The sequence below is a fragment of the Doryrhamphus excisus genome, linkage group LG11 (assembly GCF_037039965.1).
Source record: "Doryrhamphus excisus strain RoL-2023G ecotype Guam linkage group LG11, RoL_Dexc_Guam_v1.1, whole genome shotgun sequence".
NCBI classification, from domain to species: Eukaryota; Metazoa; Chordata; class Actinopteri; order Syngnathiformes; family Syngnathidae; genus Doryrhamphus; species Doryrhamphus excisus.
The window spans coordinates 3,404,482-3,423,257 of NC_136367.1; the positions used below are offsets into that span (position 1 = coordinate 3,404,482).

The 18,776-nt window shown below is 37.7% G+C and overlaps 2 protein-coding genes across 2 annotated transcripts; both read right to left on the bottom strand.

Moving 5' to 3' along the window:
* Nucleotides 1-294: 294 nt before the first annotated feature.
* Nucleotides 295-3,860, bottom strand: LOC131126033 (26S proteasome regulatory subunit 4). The gene is made up of 11 exons (XM_058068174.2): nt 3,762-3,860; nt 3,243-3,296; nt 2,976-3,072; nt 2,502-2,626; nt 2,211-2,396; nt 2,023-2,151; nt 1,761-1,857; nt 1,503-1,692; nt 1,276-1,427; nt 1,045-1,199; nt 295-645 (listed from the first exon to the last, which is right to left on the bottom strand). The coding sequence occupies exons 1-11, from the start codon at nt 3,762-3,764 to the stop codon at nt 511-513; spliced, it is 1,323 nt and encodes a 440-aa protein (XP_057924157.1). The 5' UTR covers nt 3,765-3,860; the 3' UTR covers nt 295-510.
* A 1,580-nt stretch (nt 3,861-5,440) lies between these two features.
* On the bottom strand, nt 5,441-15,423 carry LOC131131641 (potassium channel, subfamily K, member 13-like). The gene is made up of 3 exons (XM_058076517.2): nt 14,781-15,423; nt 9,182-9,936; nt 5,441-5,951 (listed from the first exon to the last, which is right to left on the bottom strand). Exons 1-3 carry the CDS (start codon nt 15,115-15,117, stop codon nt 5,796-5,798), a joined length of 1,248 nt encoding a protein of 415 aa, XP_057932500.2. The 5' UTR covers nt 15,118-15,423; the 3' UTR covers nt 5,441-5,795.
* Nucleotides 15,424-18,776: the final 3,353 nt, after the last annotated feature.

Genomic DNA, 18,776 nt, shown 5'->3' on the forward strand with positions numbered 1-18,776 from the left:
GCTGGATTTACTTATCCATGCTGTAATAATTTAACTGCTGATTAAAGTACGACAGCAGATTCCAGCGAGGAGTGCACTCTTGCATTTGATATAATGGTATTGGAGCGTACTAAAACTCAATTTCATTTACTCGGAACGCAGATGGAATGTCCAAAAGAAATGGTATTTCTGTGAGCACTGGATTTTATTTCTATGCATCTATGTAGGTGTCGTGTGTGGGAGTTCTAAGAAAGTCAAGCACGTTATTTATGTCTGTTTTTTTTTTTTTTTTTGGAATGACTTAAATACACTAGATTGAGTTTAGAGATATTCAATCATTTTTATTCATTTCTTCAACATGGAACCTAAACAGAGTGGATAAGCCTGACATGCACAAAATATATCAAAAAAGCACTCTGTAATGGAGACAACTCAGCTGCAGCCCCGTCCCCACTTTTTTTCCACACTGTGATGGATGTAGGAAGGTGAAATTGGGGGAGGGGGAACCCAAAAAAGAACAAAAACAAATAGTTACAGGTAAAGCCCCTCCGGTGTGCCTTCCTGCTTCTTGTACAAGACATTTTCCTTGGACTTCTTAAAGTCCTCGTTGGTGACTTTCATGCGGCGTTCCCGCAAAGCCATGAGGCCTGCCTCTGTGCAGATGGCCTGCAGGGCACAAGGAGAGACGAAGACATAAGTGCTGCAGCGAGTGTAGTCCAAAAAAGGAGTGGGGTTGCTCAATAGCTAACCAACTATATGTGTGTGCTATTCTCGGCCACTAGAGGGCAGTACAGACAACTCTGAAAGTTTGAACTGAAACATACAAATGCAGTATACAGTCACTGGGAACTGAGTAGAGTGTGTAATTATATGAAAATAGACTTTTTGAGGACAAATAATGGTATTTTAGTAGCACAGAGTAAATTTTTTTAAGTCATAATGGGAAACAAATTTTTTAGAAAATTTGATTGGGGGAAAGTTATGTATGGGAATTTAATATAAACATGTGGAATAAAGTGTCTCTTGCATCCTTTCATTTTTGAAATTGATACGCTTCCCCCTCACCTTAATGTCTGCTCCTGATAGGTCGTCCTTGGCCAGAATGAGGTCATCGAGGGTGACATCATCCGCCACCGTCATGCGGCTCGTGTGAATCTGAAAGATCCTCCGCTTGGTCTTCTCGTCAGGTAAGGGAAACTCAATCTTACGATCAATTCTTCCTGTTGAGGAAAAAAAAAAAAAAAGCCTTGAGTACAGCGGAGGGAATATCACGTAAAAGTAGGAGTTGAGTCGGACCAGGTCTGATGAGGGCAGGATCCAAAGTTTCTATCCGATTGGTAGCCATGATAACTTTGACGTCACCCCTCGAGTCGAAGCCGTCCAACTGGTTGAGGAGCTCCAACATGGTTCTCTGGATCTCCCTCTCGCCACCAGAGTTGGAGTCATACCTGCGTGAGGAGAACATAAGCTACGTAGATCGCCAACAACAACAAAAAAAAAAAAAAACAACATCCACCATGTACCTCTTGGTCCCGATGGCGTCGATCTCGTCGATGAAGACGATGGAAGGCGCGTGTTCCTCTGCCACTCGGAAGAGCTCTCGGACCAGCTTGGGCCCATCTCCAAGGTACTTCTGAATGAGCTCTGAGCCCACCACGCGCAGGAAGGTGGCAGATGTCTGATTGGCTACGGCCTTGGCTAGCAGTGTCTTACCTGGTGCAAAGTAATAGCAGTGTTATCGCTAACTGTAGTATTTCTGTACTCTATTACTGTATGCTCACCTGTGCCAGGAGGTCCATAGAGAATGACACCTTTGGGGGGCTTTATGCCCATCTCTTCATAATACTCTGGATGTGTGAGAGGCAGCTCCACTGACTCCTAAAGCGAGCCAGACAATAATTAGTCTGTGGTACAGTAACATTGTGTCCTCCATTAGTATTATTTATGGTTGCACCTTGAAGGTGACATTTGTGTCTTTTGTCAGAATAGACATTTTATGGGCATCTCAAAGTTTGACTATTTATATTTTTGACTTCTCCATACCTTTATCTCCTGGATCTGATTGTCCAGTCCGCCAATATCAGCATAGGTTTCCTGCGGGGCTTTCTCCACTTTCATGACAGTCACCAAAGGATCAGTGTCATCCATTAACACTCCGATAACGGCGTGGACCTGTGGGATAAAACAATACATTCGGCGGCTATATGACTTGTGTTGTGAAGGCAGCATACCTTATGGTTGAGCAGGACTGAGCAACCCGGCTCCAGTAGATCTTTATCCACAAAGGATAAGATGCTGACATAATGCTCTGATCCAACTGAGGTGGATACAATAGCGTGGTTGTCATCAATGATCTCTTCCAGAGTGCCCACAGACATGGGGGTCCCTCGCAGGTCGTCCACTTTGGACCTCTCCTCCTGTGAAAGTAACCGGTTGATGTCGATCACATGACTTTTTGACACCTAACGTGTAGCTGCTAGTTTTAGTTCATGGCCATAGTACTAATCATCAGAAAGGCTGACCTCCTGTTTTTCTTCCAAGGGTTTCATCTGCTCCTGGTTTCGGATAAACTCCTCCTCCATTAGGAGATAGTCTTTAATCCGCTCCTGCTTCAGGAGCTTCAGGCGACATTGAGTGTGAGGGGTGACTGAAAACATAAATCAAAAATTACTGTGTCGATATTAATCACAATTGATGATTAACTTGATGTTTGTTTACATCTGAAATGCAAAAGTTATTTGATTTCAGAGTAAAGTACCAACGGAATGCTCTGCAGTGCTGATGAGAACATGAAATATTATTACAGAGATATTGAATTTGGGGGTTTTATTAGTCTGGAGTTATAATCATAAAAAAAAATTACATTCTTTAGTGAATCTATAGAATGTAATAGTCCACCATTTGAACAGAACTACAACAATACATGGACTTTTCAATGGTTTATTGAGGTAAACATGTATATGAACTGATCAAAAATGTATTTTAAAGTTGCTTACCCAAAGGTAGTTTACTGGCAGCATCTGGTCCTTTTGTCTTCTTCTTTTTCTTGCCAACTCTGGTAGGAATCGGGGGTTCATATTTCTTTTTCTTATCCTAAAAAAGTAGAACATTAGCAGTCTAATTATTGCAGTGAAAACATAACTTATATGCAATCAAGCATAGTAGCCTCTGATCATACCAATGTTTTGTATCATACTGACAATCTTTTCACCTATAGTATTGATATTAGCAAAACAAGCTAGCATTAGCTATGTTCATCTTACCTTGTCATCCTTCTTGCCTCCTCCTGGACCGTGGCCCCCGCTCTGGCTTTGACCCTTGACATGTCACACAAATGTTACTAAAACTGGCAGTCGTATGTTTGTTATATGGAACATTCTCATGTAGGTTTGTATTTATAACTTTGAATGACGGAGCTAGCTACCTTCACATAGCGCTCAGTCCCGTTAGCTAATCCAAGTCAAATGCTCCGACACACATAATATATAACTTAATCTTCTAGAACGTTTATATTTTACTTATAATAAATGCTGTACAACCGGCATCCGTGACAGAAAAAGATGACAGTAAAGCTAACGCTGCGCACCATCATGGGCTAAAAGGCTACATTGTATTTTAATGTAGTGCTTTTTGTATGAACGGCGAATGGCCGTTTTTCCCCCCTCACGAAACAATATAGTTAAGATAAGGATACGAGTAGCTTTTTTTGCCCGATTTGAGGCAATAAAATGTTTTGGTATACTAAATATTAAGTGCGGAGAGAAAATTGCTTGCTCACTTACCATTGTTTGTCGTCGCTCTGGAGTGACGTCACGGTGCCACCGCAGGCTGGCTTCATCTTCGTATGACGTTGACTGTCACGTATAAGCTCGTTACCGCCCCCTTTCGTCTGGAGAGGGGCGTTACTGTTACTTAAAAAAAAAAGAATCGCAGACACATGCAGTTTTTACTGTTTTCATGCTGTGTCCATACTTTAAGAAATGTTTATAATATTTGTGTTTTATGCGATATTTTTATGTCCGTAACTATCATTAAATTTGACGTGACTTTTTCAATCAGATTTGAATCTGATTGGCACACTTTTGGTTTAGAAATCTGCTCACCGTTTTGTAACGCATGTCCTTGAACTAACCTTAAAATGAAGTAAATCACCATTGCCAGTTTTTTTTAATGGAGTTTGTTTTTGAAAAAGTTGATCCTCCCTTACTTACTTGCAATATTTGATTATACAGATTTTATTACATTATATTTTCCACTTTTTTTCCACTTTTTCCACTGCACACCCCAATTAAATGCCATTGTAGTAGTTATGCATGGCTTGGACTGTAGAGCTGATTTGTCACTTTTTTTATAGATGTATCTCATCTTACAGCCACTAGGAGGCATAATTGCATGATGTCTTCTATAGTATTTTGTCTTAATGTTGCTTGGAAGAAACAATTTTATAACAAAAATACATTATTTTTGGTATATGAAATGCTGGGAATAATTAAAAATATAAACTACTACAATGTTTAGGACAACATGGCTTAACAGGTGCTGAAAAACAAATCAAAACAAAAGAAAACTTTTAAAGCAATTTAATGAATTCTATCAGTCTTTTTTTAATTTTCTGTCCTCGGGGCTGTGAATCCACATCCTTCACACACACAATCTCTCACACACACTCTAACACACACACTCACACTCACACACATACACCTGAGCTAAAATGAGATAATGACACCCAACGGCAGGAACATCTGGGTGAGAAAATGTCACGGCGTTGTGCTATATCACCTTATCCACATGCCTCACTTCTCCTTAAGTTGCAGATTATGATTATTTGTTATGAGAATAAAGTCAAAATATTGTGGGGAATAAATTTATCGTTTTGAGGAGAGAGTTTACATCAGGAAAGTTCAAATGGTTGACTCACAGCACATGATTAAAATATGATTTAACAAAAAAAACTACAAAAAAAGCTGCAATTTTTCGGAGAATAAAGTCAAAATATTAAAAAAAAATTGTTGTATTAAAATTATTTTATTTTAGAAGAATAAACTGTAAATATTTTGAGGAAAAATAATGTAATTTTGGTTGCATAGAGTTAATTTTTTTTTTTTAAAAAAGCTAAACAAAACAAAATGTCGCTTAGGGAAAATTCAAATAATAAAAATGATCAAAAAATAAAATTCATAACATAACAAAAATAACATTTACAAATATTATTTATGAATAAAGTTGAAATATAAATGCATTGCTTGGCATAGGTTGTGTTTTTACCTCTGTCTGTTTGTTTGTTGTCAAAATAACTTGAAAAATTCAAAATGGATTCGGATCAAATTTTCAGCAATTGTCGGAAACGGGATCTGGAAGAACCGATTACATTTTGGAGGCGATCCGGGTCACAGGAATCACTGTTTTATGCAATAGCGGCCATGTTTCCCTGTATTGTAGCATACATTGAATAGGTAAAAAGCATCAAAGTGACACCCAAAAACACACATAATAAAAAAAAGCCAGTTTATTGGAGTTTTTTTCTGTATCCATGTGACCATCCAGAACGACATGTGATACTGTCCAGTATTTATTCAGTGAAGTGGAAGTTGGCTGTGTCGCCTATGGCACAGAAGCATTTAAAGCTGGGAAGCAAGAGGAAAAAAAAAGGCAGGCTTCTTCATCACCATAGCAACTGAATTCCACCGGAGATGAACATGTAAGATTCCAGCACACTTGTCATGCATCATTCATACCGGAAAATACACTAAAGTCCATACATTGAACTCTCCAGGGGGGGGAATCTTGTTTTCCCATCCTTTTGAGTAGTCTTCCTCTTATCTGTCCACGCTGGTCTCTGCCAGCCGGTTGTTCATAATACCGAGGGCCCCGACACCCTCAGAGAAACCGTTTTGACGTGAAGTAGAGCCGGGTTGGCGTGGGTGCCCGATCGCCATCTCGGAGAGCTGTTTCTGCATGATTGCCAAGTTGACCTGCGGCGGAAGGTAGACGAGACAACAGATGAGTCGGGTCTTGTGTTGTTGAACAGATGGAAGGTCTGATGTCGCTTGTTTGTTTTAGTTAAATGAACAAAAATGACAAGAAAATTATGTTTCTTCTTTTTTTTTTGGACAGAATAGAGCAAATGTGTTTGGTGGAGAGTCTGTGCCCACTGGGGCATCCTTATTGGCAGAGGACTAATTGGGTCTGATTGTTGCTAGGTTACCAACAGCACTTCCATTCTCCATTCCTGTGAACTTCATACTTTGGTAGATTCATGAATCATAAAATACAACTATCAGAAGAATCATTTATCAGTAATGTCACTGTATTGTTCGGTGAGACACACAAGCACCAAACTTGATCGCCAAAACAACAGGATTTTATTACAGGTTTAAATTATCTCCGTAGTCACAATAATTCCGAACCAAAATTACTTTTGCGGTAATAACCCACACCTAGCTAAAACCTGTCCGCCCCCCCACCCCGCAGAACATGTTTGCAGCCTTTTCCCCCTTTTATTAAAGCTACTATATTGGGTATATTGGGTGCTGCTTATATTCATTAGGGTAGCAGGGGTATGCTGGAGCCTATCCCAGCTGTCTGGACTGGTTGGCAGCCAATGGCAGAGCACATGAAGACACGTATTGTGGGAAAAGACGCACCATTCTTAACTAATTAAATCACCATATTCAACCCTTTCAGTAGCGGCCATTTTAGATGATTTTGACAGATTTTTCAAGGCACACAGAATATTGTTTTATATGTCTATATCAACGTGGAACCTACCAAATGAAAGATTAGACTCTCATATTTCATCAGAAAAAAAAACTTTGTTTCTACCTTTTTATATTCTTTAGTAATCAGCAGTAGAACATTGCTAAGTTTCAGATTCACACTAGCTAGAATAGCCGCTAGCAAACTTGCTACACAGCTTAAAAAAACAAAACAAAGAAATAGAATTTGTTTCAAACTGGTAAGCTAAACCGCACATTTGTGTCATAAAACTACCACATAAACTTGATTTCAAACATTTACAAGAGTTAATTAACGAGTAAAACAAGAAAGAGCAGCGGGGTTCGGCTAGCTTGACATGCTAGCTATAGCAGTGCTTTGTGGGACTTGTAGTGTTATATAAAATCAATCATGTTTGATAATAACATAAATTAATTATTAATTACAACTAATTAGTCTTTATTTTCATAAGATAAATAGGTAAAATAAAGCATTGTTTCGCAGTAACAAATACCGTTCACACACACAAGCTAATTATTCAAAGAGATCATCAAGCATCAGATTGAATCTTTAGTTTCCGTTTCAATTTAAAGTAATCACCCGGTGACTGATTAGACATCCAGCGGCTCGCACTGCCTGTTCCTCTTATCTGAGACGCCGTGTATCATTTATGGAAATGTAGAAAATCAGATGACACCTCTGAGGGTCTGGAAGTGCTGTCGAAAGGCTGCACGGCGGTTGAGTGGTTAGCGCGCAGACCTCACAGCTAGGAGACCAGGGTTCAATTCCACCCTTTGCCATCTCTGTGTGGAGTTTGCGTGTTCTCTCCGTGCATGCGTGGGTTTTCTCCGCACATTTCAAAAACATGCTAGGTTAATTAGCGACTCCATAGGTATGAATGTGAGTGTGAATGGTTGTTTGTCTATATGTGCCCTGTGATTGGCTGGCCACCAGTCCAGGGTGTACCCCGCCTCTAACTCAAAGACAGCTCCCCCCGACTATAATGAGGATAAGCGGTAGAAAATGAATGAATGAATGAACGGGTTAGAGGGGAGTTGGCACTGACTACCCAGCATGCCTTGTGGGCGCTTGTGAATAAAAGTGAATTTTACATGTTGTTGTTGTTGTTGTTAGTACTTAATTGTTGTTTATTACCATCATCATAATAGTAGTAATAGTGATGTGTTATTTTGTTGCACCGTGAGTAAGGCTGTTCTTCCATTTAATGACCATAGGTTTTCCAGCACCCCCACGACCCTCGTGAGGATAAGCGGTCGAAAATGAATGAATGAATGAACGGGTTAGAGGGGAGTTGGCACTGACTACCCAGCATGCCTTGTGGGCGCTTGTGAATAAAAGTGAATTTTACATGTTGTTGTTGTTGTTAGTACTTAATTGTTGTTTATTACCATCATCATAATAGTAGTAATAGTGATGTGTTATTTTGTTGCACCGTGAGTAAGGCTGTTCTTCCATTTAATGACCATAGGTTTTCCAGCACCCCCACGACCCTCGTGAGGATAAGCGGTCGAAAATGAATGAATGAATGAATGGGTTAGAGGGGAGTTGGCACTGACTACCCAGCATGCCTTGTGGGCACTTGTGAATAAAAGTGAATTTTACATGTTGTTGTTGTTGTTAGTACTTAATTGTTGTTTATTACCATCATCACAATAGTAGTAATAGTGATGTGTTATTTTGTTGCACCGTGAGTAAGGCTGTTCTTCCATTTAATGACCATAGGTTTTCCAGCACCCCCACGACCCTCGTGAGGATAAGCGGTCGAAAATGAATGAATGAATGAATGGGTTAGAGGGGAGTTGGCACTGACTACCCAGCATGCCTTGTGGGTGCTTGTGAATAAAAGTGAATTTTACATGTTGTTGTTGTTGTTGGTGCTAAATTGTTGTTTATTACCATCATAATAGTAGTAGTAGTAGTGATGTGTTATTTTGTTGCACCGTGAGGAAGGCTGTTATTGAGTTTGTGTAATTCATTTTCTACGGCTTATCCTCACAAGCGTCGTGTGGGGTGCTGGAGCCTATCCCAGCTGTCTTCGGGCGACAGGCGGGGTACACCCTGGACTGGTGGCCATCCAATCACAGGGCACATATAGACAAACAACCATTCACACTCATATTCATACCTATGGACAATTTGGAGTCGCTAATTAACCTAGCATGTTTTTAGGAGTACCCGGAAAAAACCCACGCATGCACGGGGAGAACATGCAAACTCCACACAGAGATGGCCGAGGGTGGAATTGAACCATGGTCTCCTAGCTGCGAGGTCCGCACACTAACCACTCATCCACCGTGCAGTCATAATTCAATCATGTGACTGCAGTAACGATTGCAGGGAAACTCGATTATGGAGTCGGTGTCGGTGATGCCTCGCATGAGAGCAGTTTAATGGAATTAGTCAGGGCAGGAATTGAACATGGTGCTTGTAGGAGCACATGTGATTGCATTAGACTAGACGCTCTCACCTTATTTGCCGCTAGAAAGTCTCTCATGGAGATCATCTCGCCAGACATCCTGCGCCCGGCGGCGTCAGTCTCGCTCTCGTTGACGGCGTCTGTCTCTATGGAAGGTTCCCTTCGGGCTCGCAAGTGACCCGGGGCCACGACATTGCGACGAGGGTACCGATGCGGGCGGCCTCTTCTGGGGTAGCAACATTTACATGGAGCGTCGAGTCTCCTCAGGAGCCAGTTGAGAACCTGCTTGATGGCGATTGAGATGACATTGAAGAGAGAGTAGATGCAGCAGACGCCCGTCAGGATGAACACGAAGTTGCCCAGCTGGTACGCCGCCGTGGCGTGGCCCTCGTAGACCAGACGCTGGCTGCTCACCATATCTCCAAAACCAATGGTGCTGAAAGCCACGAAGCAGAAGTAAAGCGAGTCCAGGTATCCCCAACCCTCAGCTACAGAGTACATAAAGGAAGCGCAGCAGGACACCAACATGGCCGCCGCCCCGAGGATGAGCATGACGCAGTACACTGACGGCTTCCACCCGGCCAGATCCTCCCCTCTGGACTTTGCGGCGACTCGCTGACCGTTTTGGGGGACAAGAACCTTGTTGTGGCGGCGCTCTTGGCAAGACTTGAGGACAATGGCGATGACGGTGATGACCCGCTCCAGAAAGAGATTGAAGAAGAGGATGGTGGCGGCGCAGCCTAGAAGGCCGTAAAACATCAGGAAGACTTTCCCTCCGATGGTGGCGGGTGTGGTCATCCCAAAGCCTTTGATGCACAAAAAGGCATTTTAGTTGGGAACTGATATTTTCCTGAAACTTACCTATATTCTACGGCTGATGACGAGAGTGGTTTAGACATTTGAACAGTCAGTCAAGTAAAATTGATGCTTGAAATGCATCATCACAAAAAGCTCACTTTTAGTTGGGAACTGATATTTTCCCAAAACTTACCTATATTCTACTGTTGATGACTAGAGTGGTTTAGACATTTTGAGCAGTCAGTCAAGTAAAATTTATGCTTGAAATGAATCATCACAAAAAGCTCACTTTTAGTCGGGAACTGATATTTTCCTGAAACTTACCTATATTCTACTGCTGATGACTAGAGTGGTTTAGACATTTGAACAGTCAGTCAAGTAAAATTTATGCTTCAAATGCATCGTCACAAAAAGCTCCTTTTTTAGTTGGGAACTGATATTTTCCTGAAACTTACCTATATTCTACTGTTGATGACGAGAGTGGTTTAGACATTTGAACAGTCAGTCAAGTAAAATTTATGCTTGAAATGCATCATTACAAAAAGCTCACTTTTAGTTGGGAACTGATATTTTCCTGAAACTTACCTATATTCTACTGTTGATGACTAGAGTGGTTTAGACATTTGAACAGTCAGTCAAGTAAAATTTATGCTTCAAATGCATCGTCACAAAAAGCTCCCTTTTAGTTGGGAACTGATATTTTCCTGAAACTTACCTATATTCTACTGCTGATGACGGGAGTCGTTTAGACATTTGAACAGTCAGTCAAGTGAAATTTTTGCTGAAATGCATTGTTACAAAAAGCTCCCTTTTAGTTGGGGACTGATATTTTCCTGAAACTTACCGATATTCTACTGCTGATGACTAGAGTGGTTTAGACATTTGAACAGTCAGTCAAGTAAAATTTATGCTTCAAATGCATCATCATAAAAAGCTCCCTTTTAGTTGGGAACTGATATTTTCCTGAAACTTACCTATATTCTACTGCTGATGACGGGAGTTGTTTAGACATTTTGAGCAGTCAGTCAAGTAAAATTTATGCTTGAAATACATTGTTACAAAAAGCTCCCTTTTAGTTGGGAACTGATATTTTTCTGAAACTTACCTATATTCTACTGCTGATGACGAGAGTGGTTTAGACATTTGAACAGTCAGTCAAGTAAAATTTATGCTTGAAATGCATCGTCACAAAAAGCTCACTTTTAGTTGGGAACTGATATTTTCCTGAAACTTACCTATATTCTACTGCTGATAACTAGAGTGGTTTAGACATTTGAGCGGTCAGTCAAGTGAAAGTTATGCTTGAAATGCATCGTCACAAAAAGCTGCCTTTTAGTTGGGAACTGATATTTTCCTGAAACTTACCTATATTCTACTGCTGATAACTAAAGAATGGAAAAAGATAAAAACGAACTTTTTTTTCCTGACGAAAGACGGGAATCTAATCTGTCTTTTGGTAGGTTCCATGTTGACATAGCTAAATAAGATAATATTCTGTGTGCCTTGAAATGGCCGATACCTCTTCCTGTCCCAGCTGCTGGCTAACGGTGAGTACTCGAAGAACCCGGGTACTCGTCAACGCCAAGCATCTACAGCTTACGGACATTCGATTCACAGTAGGGGTGTCCAAAGTGTAGCCTGGGGGCCATTTGTGGCCTGTAGCTGATACTAAAAATTAATTTTATAACAAAAAAAATGAAAAATCAGTAAAAAAAAAAAAAGTTAAAATATATGACGGGTAAAAGCTCAGCTTTTTAAAAAAAATTAAATTATATGTTTAGAATGTAAAATAATAAAAACAGCCACAGACCTCAAACAGCCCCTGAGCTGCACTTTGGAGACCTCTGGTCGACTGTCCCTTTGTCTTCCCTCAGTGAACACAATTAGGGTCTACTTTGACATTGTCCTTATAGCAGCTGTCAACGCAACATACTGTGCGGCACATCGGTAGCTGATGAGTGAGACTAATTGCCAGTCTGCTGCGCTGTGCAAAGCCGCTCTGGGTCTTTTGATTGCTTCCACTTTCACGCTTGTTCTCAATGTGATAATTAAGGATGAGTCACAAACTCAGTTCTCGAAGAAAATGCAGGTATCCTTCTTGTTCGGTAAACTTTTTGATGGCATCTGTGTGTATACAGAATGTTACAAGTATCAGTTCTTTATCGATAGAAATATATTTCAGAGATAATCACGTATAAGAGCTGTTTTACATTTGTAATAGTAATGGTTTTTACAGATTACAATTGAATGCATCACATAATCAGTTCACAGTTCCACATGTCCAAAAGGAGTAGGAAGAAGCAAAGCTTATTAAATCCTACCCCTCCATCTGGTACTTTTACAATCAGTAACTGTTACATTTGTTCACTTCCTGCTTTCCTAATATTATTATTATTTTTGTTATTATTTTAATAATTTTTAATTTTTTTTCTTTCTTTTTTAAATTTTTTTAATTTAAAAAAAAAAAATTTTACATTTAAATTTTTTTTTTTTTTTTTTTAAATTTTTTAAAATTTTGTTCTGTACCAAAGTACAAGGTGATATGAGCATCCAATGACATAATGGGTACCATAGTAAGTGTCAATATAGTGATATATATAGCACATCATGACTGGTTCAAGACTCTTCATCCTTGTATTTAGCAAACATCAACTGCTTGTATTGTTTCTTGAATTGGCTCATCGTTGTGCATTGTTTGATTTCCTTACTCAATCCATTCCATAGTTTGATTCCACATACTGAAATGCAAGGCTTGCATAACATAGTCCTAGCATAGAAGTGTTTCCAATGTAGTTCTTCCCTGAGATCATATTTCTCCTCTCTTGTAGAGAAGTATTAGATGTCATTTTTAGGTAATTGGTTATTTTTAGCCTTATGCATTATTTTAGCTGTTTGAAGATGAACTATATCAGCAAGTTGAAGTATTTGTGATTTTAGAAATAAGGAGTTAGTATGTTCTCTGTAGGCGGCATTATGAATTATCCTTACTGGCCTTTTTTGCAGTACATTTAGCGAGTGAAGATTGCTTTTACAGTTATTAGCCCATATTTCCACACAATAAGTAAGATATGGTAGAACCAGTGAGCAATAAAGAGTGTGAGACGCTGTACCACCTGCTTCACTGTAGGTGAAGACGCTTACTCTTGCCAGTGATGCCAACAATGAACTTTTTGTGTCCTGGAGGCGATTCTGCCATTGATGCTTATCCAGTTATAAAACATTGAGATCCCAAGATTAAAATTAAGATTTGAAGAATTAATCACAGTGATCCAAGATAAAACTGTACTGCCAGCGACAGCGGAGATGCACATTAAGAATGATTAAACACGTATTTCCTATTATTCAGTGGCCAGGAAAACCACAGCTCCATATTTGACACCCGCCCGCATTGCCAATAATCACAATGGAGTTCAGCCATAGGTTAAATATGTGCTGGGTTGTGAAAATCCACTCGACACGGTCCCCAATATCCATCAACGCCCTCATTATACGGGCCCTGCCAGGCAGCCAATCACACGGGTTGTCACTGTTTGAGTGACAGCTCTACAAGTGATGTTGAAATGATGCTGGGCATCACATACTGACAGAAACATGCATTGTGCAGAACTCAAATACTTTTATAAAGCTATATTAATTATTTATTGTTTTATATTATATTAAAGAAATTTATTTAATATTTGTTAATATTTAACATATATATTTGTTGTATACATTTTTATACGTTTGATTTAGTATGTTATGTAATATATGCATGGATGTATTTATGTATGTGTATTTACATTTTTTATATTAATATAGTTGCATAATATATACATAAATTAGACAGCAATCACACCAAATAAATAGTAAAAATAATAAATGGTGCTATTATAATATATATTATTATATAAATATATGTAATATATTTTTTGAGAATGATGACAAAATAATAATGAGTTGTTCCTCGGCTATGACTTATGCCATTAATGTGAGGCAAAGTATGAAAATATTGGGAAATAATTGCCTGAACTGCCTTGAATTGAAAAAAATATAATAAAACAATATTAATATTACATGTACTATTTTTTTTATAATTTTTAAATAATTATTATATGTAGAATTATATATGTATTTTTTATAAATATTTATATTTTTAAAATAATATATATAATTGTAATATTTTAATATATATTTAAAAATAAAATTAGATAAATGTATTTGAAAAAAATCACGCCAAATAATAATGGGTTCTACCTCGGCTATGATTTATGCCATAATCGTAGACATAGTATGATAATATTGGGAAATAATTGCCTCCAATTGAATGATATAATAAAACAATAATAATATTACATGTATTATTTTTTGAATTTTTAAATAATTAGATATATGTAGAATTATATATGTATTTTTTATAAATAATTATATATTTAAAATAATATATATAATTGTAATATTTTTATATTTTTTTAAAAATAAAATTAGATAAATATATTAGAAAAAAATCACGCCAAATAATAATGGGTTCTATCTCAGCTATGATTTATGCCATAATTGTAGACATAGTATAATAATATTGGGAAATAATTGCCTCCAATTGAATGATATAATAAAACAATAATAATATTACATGTATTATTTTTTTTGAATTTTTAAATTATTAGATATGTGTAGAATTATATATGTATTTTTTATAAATATTTATATTTTAAAATTAATATATATAATTGTAATATTTGTATATATTTAAAAAAAATAAAATTTGATAAATGTATTAGGAAAAAAATCACGCCAAATAATAATGGGTTCTACCTCGGCTATGATTTATGCCATAATCGTAGACATAGTTTTTTCCTTAGTTCTTGTCACTCACCGATCGTGGAAACCACAGTCCCCACGAAGTAAAAAGCTCCGGTGAAGTCCCATCGAGGTCTGATGGTGTCCACTCGAATCCCGGCCACGTTGGCTTCCTCATAGTTCCTGAGGAAGTTGTTGAGCTCCTTCTTGCTCAGGTTGTAGGTCTTGCTGAAGAGCTCGAACCTCTGCGCCCATCTCTCCTTCGCCTCCTTCTCTTTCGGCTCCTCCAGCGCGGAGAAGACGGCTGCTCCACACAGCAGATAAATGATGATGAACAAGGCCAGCAGCAGGAACCTCGCGTTGTCCTCGTTGATTGGACCGGAATTGCAGCAGCAACCGCTCCTTAACGCCATTATGTTGCTGCTGTGGCATGATGGTGTCAACTAAAACGCACAACCACACAATCTTAACATGTTTGGTCACGGCACGGAGGAGAAGTCATGCGCAAAATAAGCCTAGCGCGCCCTTTAAAGGTGGTTAGATGTTCACATCTGGCGCGTCTGGAAGCACAGAAAGGGAGGAGGAGGAGGAGGAGGAGAAAGAGGAGAGAATGGAAGTACGCGCAACAACCTGTTTGCTGCCGATTCGTGCTGTGGCGCTCCTTTGTCCTGCCTCCTCTGTCGCGTCCCTCACCAGAGCGCACATTTTACGCACGGTGAATATTCCCTCAAAACAGACATTGAGGGAATATTAATCATAATCACCATAAATATGCAGCAATCCAGCCCATTTAATTTACTTTCTTTTTTTCTTTATTTTTTTTTTTACACGTAATAAGAAGCAAAAAAAAATCACGTCACTCTTCCTTACTCGTTATAGTATTTGTTTGTTGGACTTTCTAGTACTTAATACGCAGTAATGTTGTTAAGAATGTTGTAAACAACACTCAGGGGTGTCCAAAGTGTGGGCTAGGGGCCATTTATTGACCGTGACTTTTTAATTATTAGCTTGCAGTACATTTAAAAAATATACTTTCATAAGATAACTTATTAAAGTAACCAACCAATTTTACAACAATAATGTCAAAGGGGGAAAAAGTTGAAATCTAGCAAAAATCAGAACTATGACATATGAAAAAAAGAAACTATGAAGTTGTAATTTTTAGAAAAAAACATTTACAAGAAGAAAGTAGTTGGAAAACTGTACAAACAGTAGCGGAATAGACTTGAAATATGAGGACGGATTAGCAAAGAGTTGGAATATTCAATAAAAAAATGTCATATTTTTAAGAAAAATAAAACAAAATAAAGTTTTCATTTTCAAAAATTAAGTTTGGGAAAAAATGTGAACATAATGGGAAGAAAAATTCTTTAATAAAAAACTTTAAATATTTGGAAAATTTGAAAAAAATGGAAGATATAAAGAGCAAAATATAATAGGAATTGTCTTTTTTACTCGGGATGTCCGATATAATGATCGGGAAAAAGTCTGAGACCGATATCAACCGATATCACATTTTTACCAAATATCAAAGTGACCCTTACATCATTTGGACCCCCCCTTGTACTACCTAATAGTTCAGTCACAACCACAAGTTACCCAGCATGCCTTGCGGGTTATAAATGGGCCTGAAACTGTATTATTTTGCATGTATTTTTGTGTGTAAGCGTTAATGGTGCGGTTACATTATGTGTTTGACTTGTTTCTTCATATTTCTGGTTGCACCGTGAGTGAGGGAGGCAGGTAGTTTAGTAACGTTGGTTTAGTGTCATAATAGTCTGAAATACTCACATTTTTTTTTGTCATTTGAGGACATTCTGAGTACGCAATTTCTTTCGAGGTGCGTGTACAACTACTAAAGGATTTGGTTCAACTGATTTTTGACTTCAAGTACATAAATTGTAGCTTAAATTGTTGCGTAGCTTGCCACTTTTCTTGAAGTTATTAACTAACAATATTCATGGGGAGGCAGGTTGAAAAATTACCTGATGCTAAATTTAGGCTGTGTATATATATATATGAAGGGAGATCAATATTATGTGACATTTTCACACTCTGCTGAGGGGTTTTCGCTCAGGCTCACTTTACCTGGGGACGACGTGGGTAAATGTCATGTGAAAGTTAGATCACAGCAAATTATTCAGGTCTAAAGCAAGGACACAAAGTTCAATAAAAAAAAATAAAAATAAAAAAATTAAATAAAATAAAAAAATTAAATAAAATAGAAAAAATAAATAAAATAAATAAAAAAATATATGTATTTTATTAAATAAAAAACAAACAAAAATATATATGTATTTATTTTATTTAATTTTATTTTTTAAATAAAAATAATTTTTTTAAATAAAAATTAAAAAATATGTATTTTATTAAATTAAAAAACAAACAAAAAAATATTTTTATTTATTTTTTTTTATTGAACTTTGTGTTCATATATGTGTTTATAAATATTTATATATATATATATTCATGATAGCAAATGACCTTAACTCCAAGAGGTGTACATCAACAGTATGTAATTGCTAATAAGCATGCCTGATGATTAACCTCATGTCATTGTGACTTAAATGTAATCCACCCTCATCCCTGGTGATGAGCCTTCATCTGAGGCTACCGTTGATCTGTATCATTACGAACTAAGGAGACAACGTTGCTGTCAATCAGCCTCTGTGAGTGATTGCTTTACCCTGACCAGTCGCCACTTTAGTCCAAAAGTTGGGAACATCTATAATTTTTGCAGCATAACACTGCCATATAGAGGATCTTTGACCAATGGTTTTGCAGTATTTCAATGGTTATCAACCAGGGGTGGCAGGTTTGAATGATTTTGGACCAGACAAAATAAATACCAATGGTATGGTGGGGGGTTTGGGGGAGCGCTATGACAAGTGGATCAGACATTTTGAGTATCGTGGAGATAGGGATCTGACCATTTCCGAGCCTGGTGAGATTAGATTAAGTAAAAGATTAAATTCAATTAAAATTTACTCCCATCACAAACTTTGGGTCATGATAACGATTTTTCTCATTTACAGTATGTATTTATCTATTACCATTTTTAAGCTACAACCATTTGAAATACTAATATAAAAACTCAATATTTTCTTTAAAGGCAACCAGTTTTTCCACTTTTCTGACCTATAAATGTAGTTAAAATGTTCTATTCTGGTGTTAAACCATGCCAAAGTTTCAGATAATGAGGTTTATGTACTTGGAAGTGAGTCCTGAAAGAAGTTTGGGATGGTTCAAAACGCTCTGTTTCAAAAGGCGTGGTAAAACTGCCCCCTTTGTGATGTCACAGAGAGGCAGACTTCCTTATATGGTTCACAGGAAGCAATTTGGGCATATGACCAATCACAGAAATTTTAGTTTTTGTGTTACTACCCCAACCTTCCATAAGTGGGTCAAAAATGACCTGGTCAGGTTGTTTTCTTGAAATATCCTCGTAATGAAATTTTTTTATAATTTCATATTCCAGGTATTCCTCAAAAAACATGTTTTTGCTATCATGCCATTCACATTTTTAACTTACATTTTAAGAATTTTTAGTTTTTGTGTTACCTTCCATAAGTGGGTCAAAAATGACCTGGTCAGGTTGTTTTCTTGAAATATCTTCGTAATTATTTTTTTTTTATCATTTCATATTCCAGGTATTCCTTCAAAAACGTGTTTTTGATATCATGCCATTCACATTTTTTACTTACATTTTAAGAAATTTTAATTTCAGATAATGAGGTTTATGTATTTGGAAGTGAGCCCTGAAAGAAGTTTGGGATGGTTCAAAACGCTCTGTTTCAAAAGGCGTGGTAAAACTGCCCCTTTTGTGATGTCACAGAGAGGCGGACTTCCTTATATGGTTCACAGGAAGCAATTTGGGCGTATGACCAATCACAGGGAGTGGGATGGGCCGTGGAATACATTATACAGACTAAAGTTGTAGTTGAAGAAACCACCAAAAACAAGCATTGATCTCGGAATTCGGAATGTTAGAAACATGTAACGGAGATTTGCTTAATTATATGCGCATGTTCTAATCACTGATGTTGGGACTTGGTTGCATTTATCGACATAC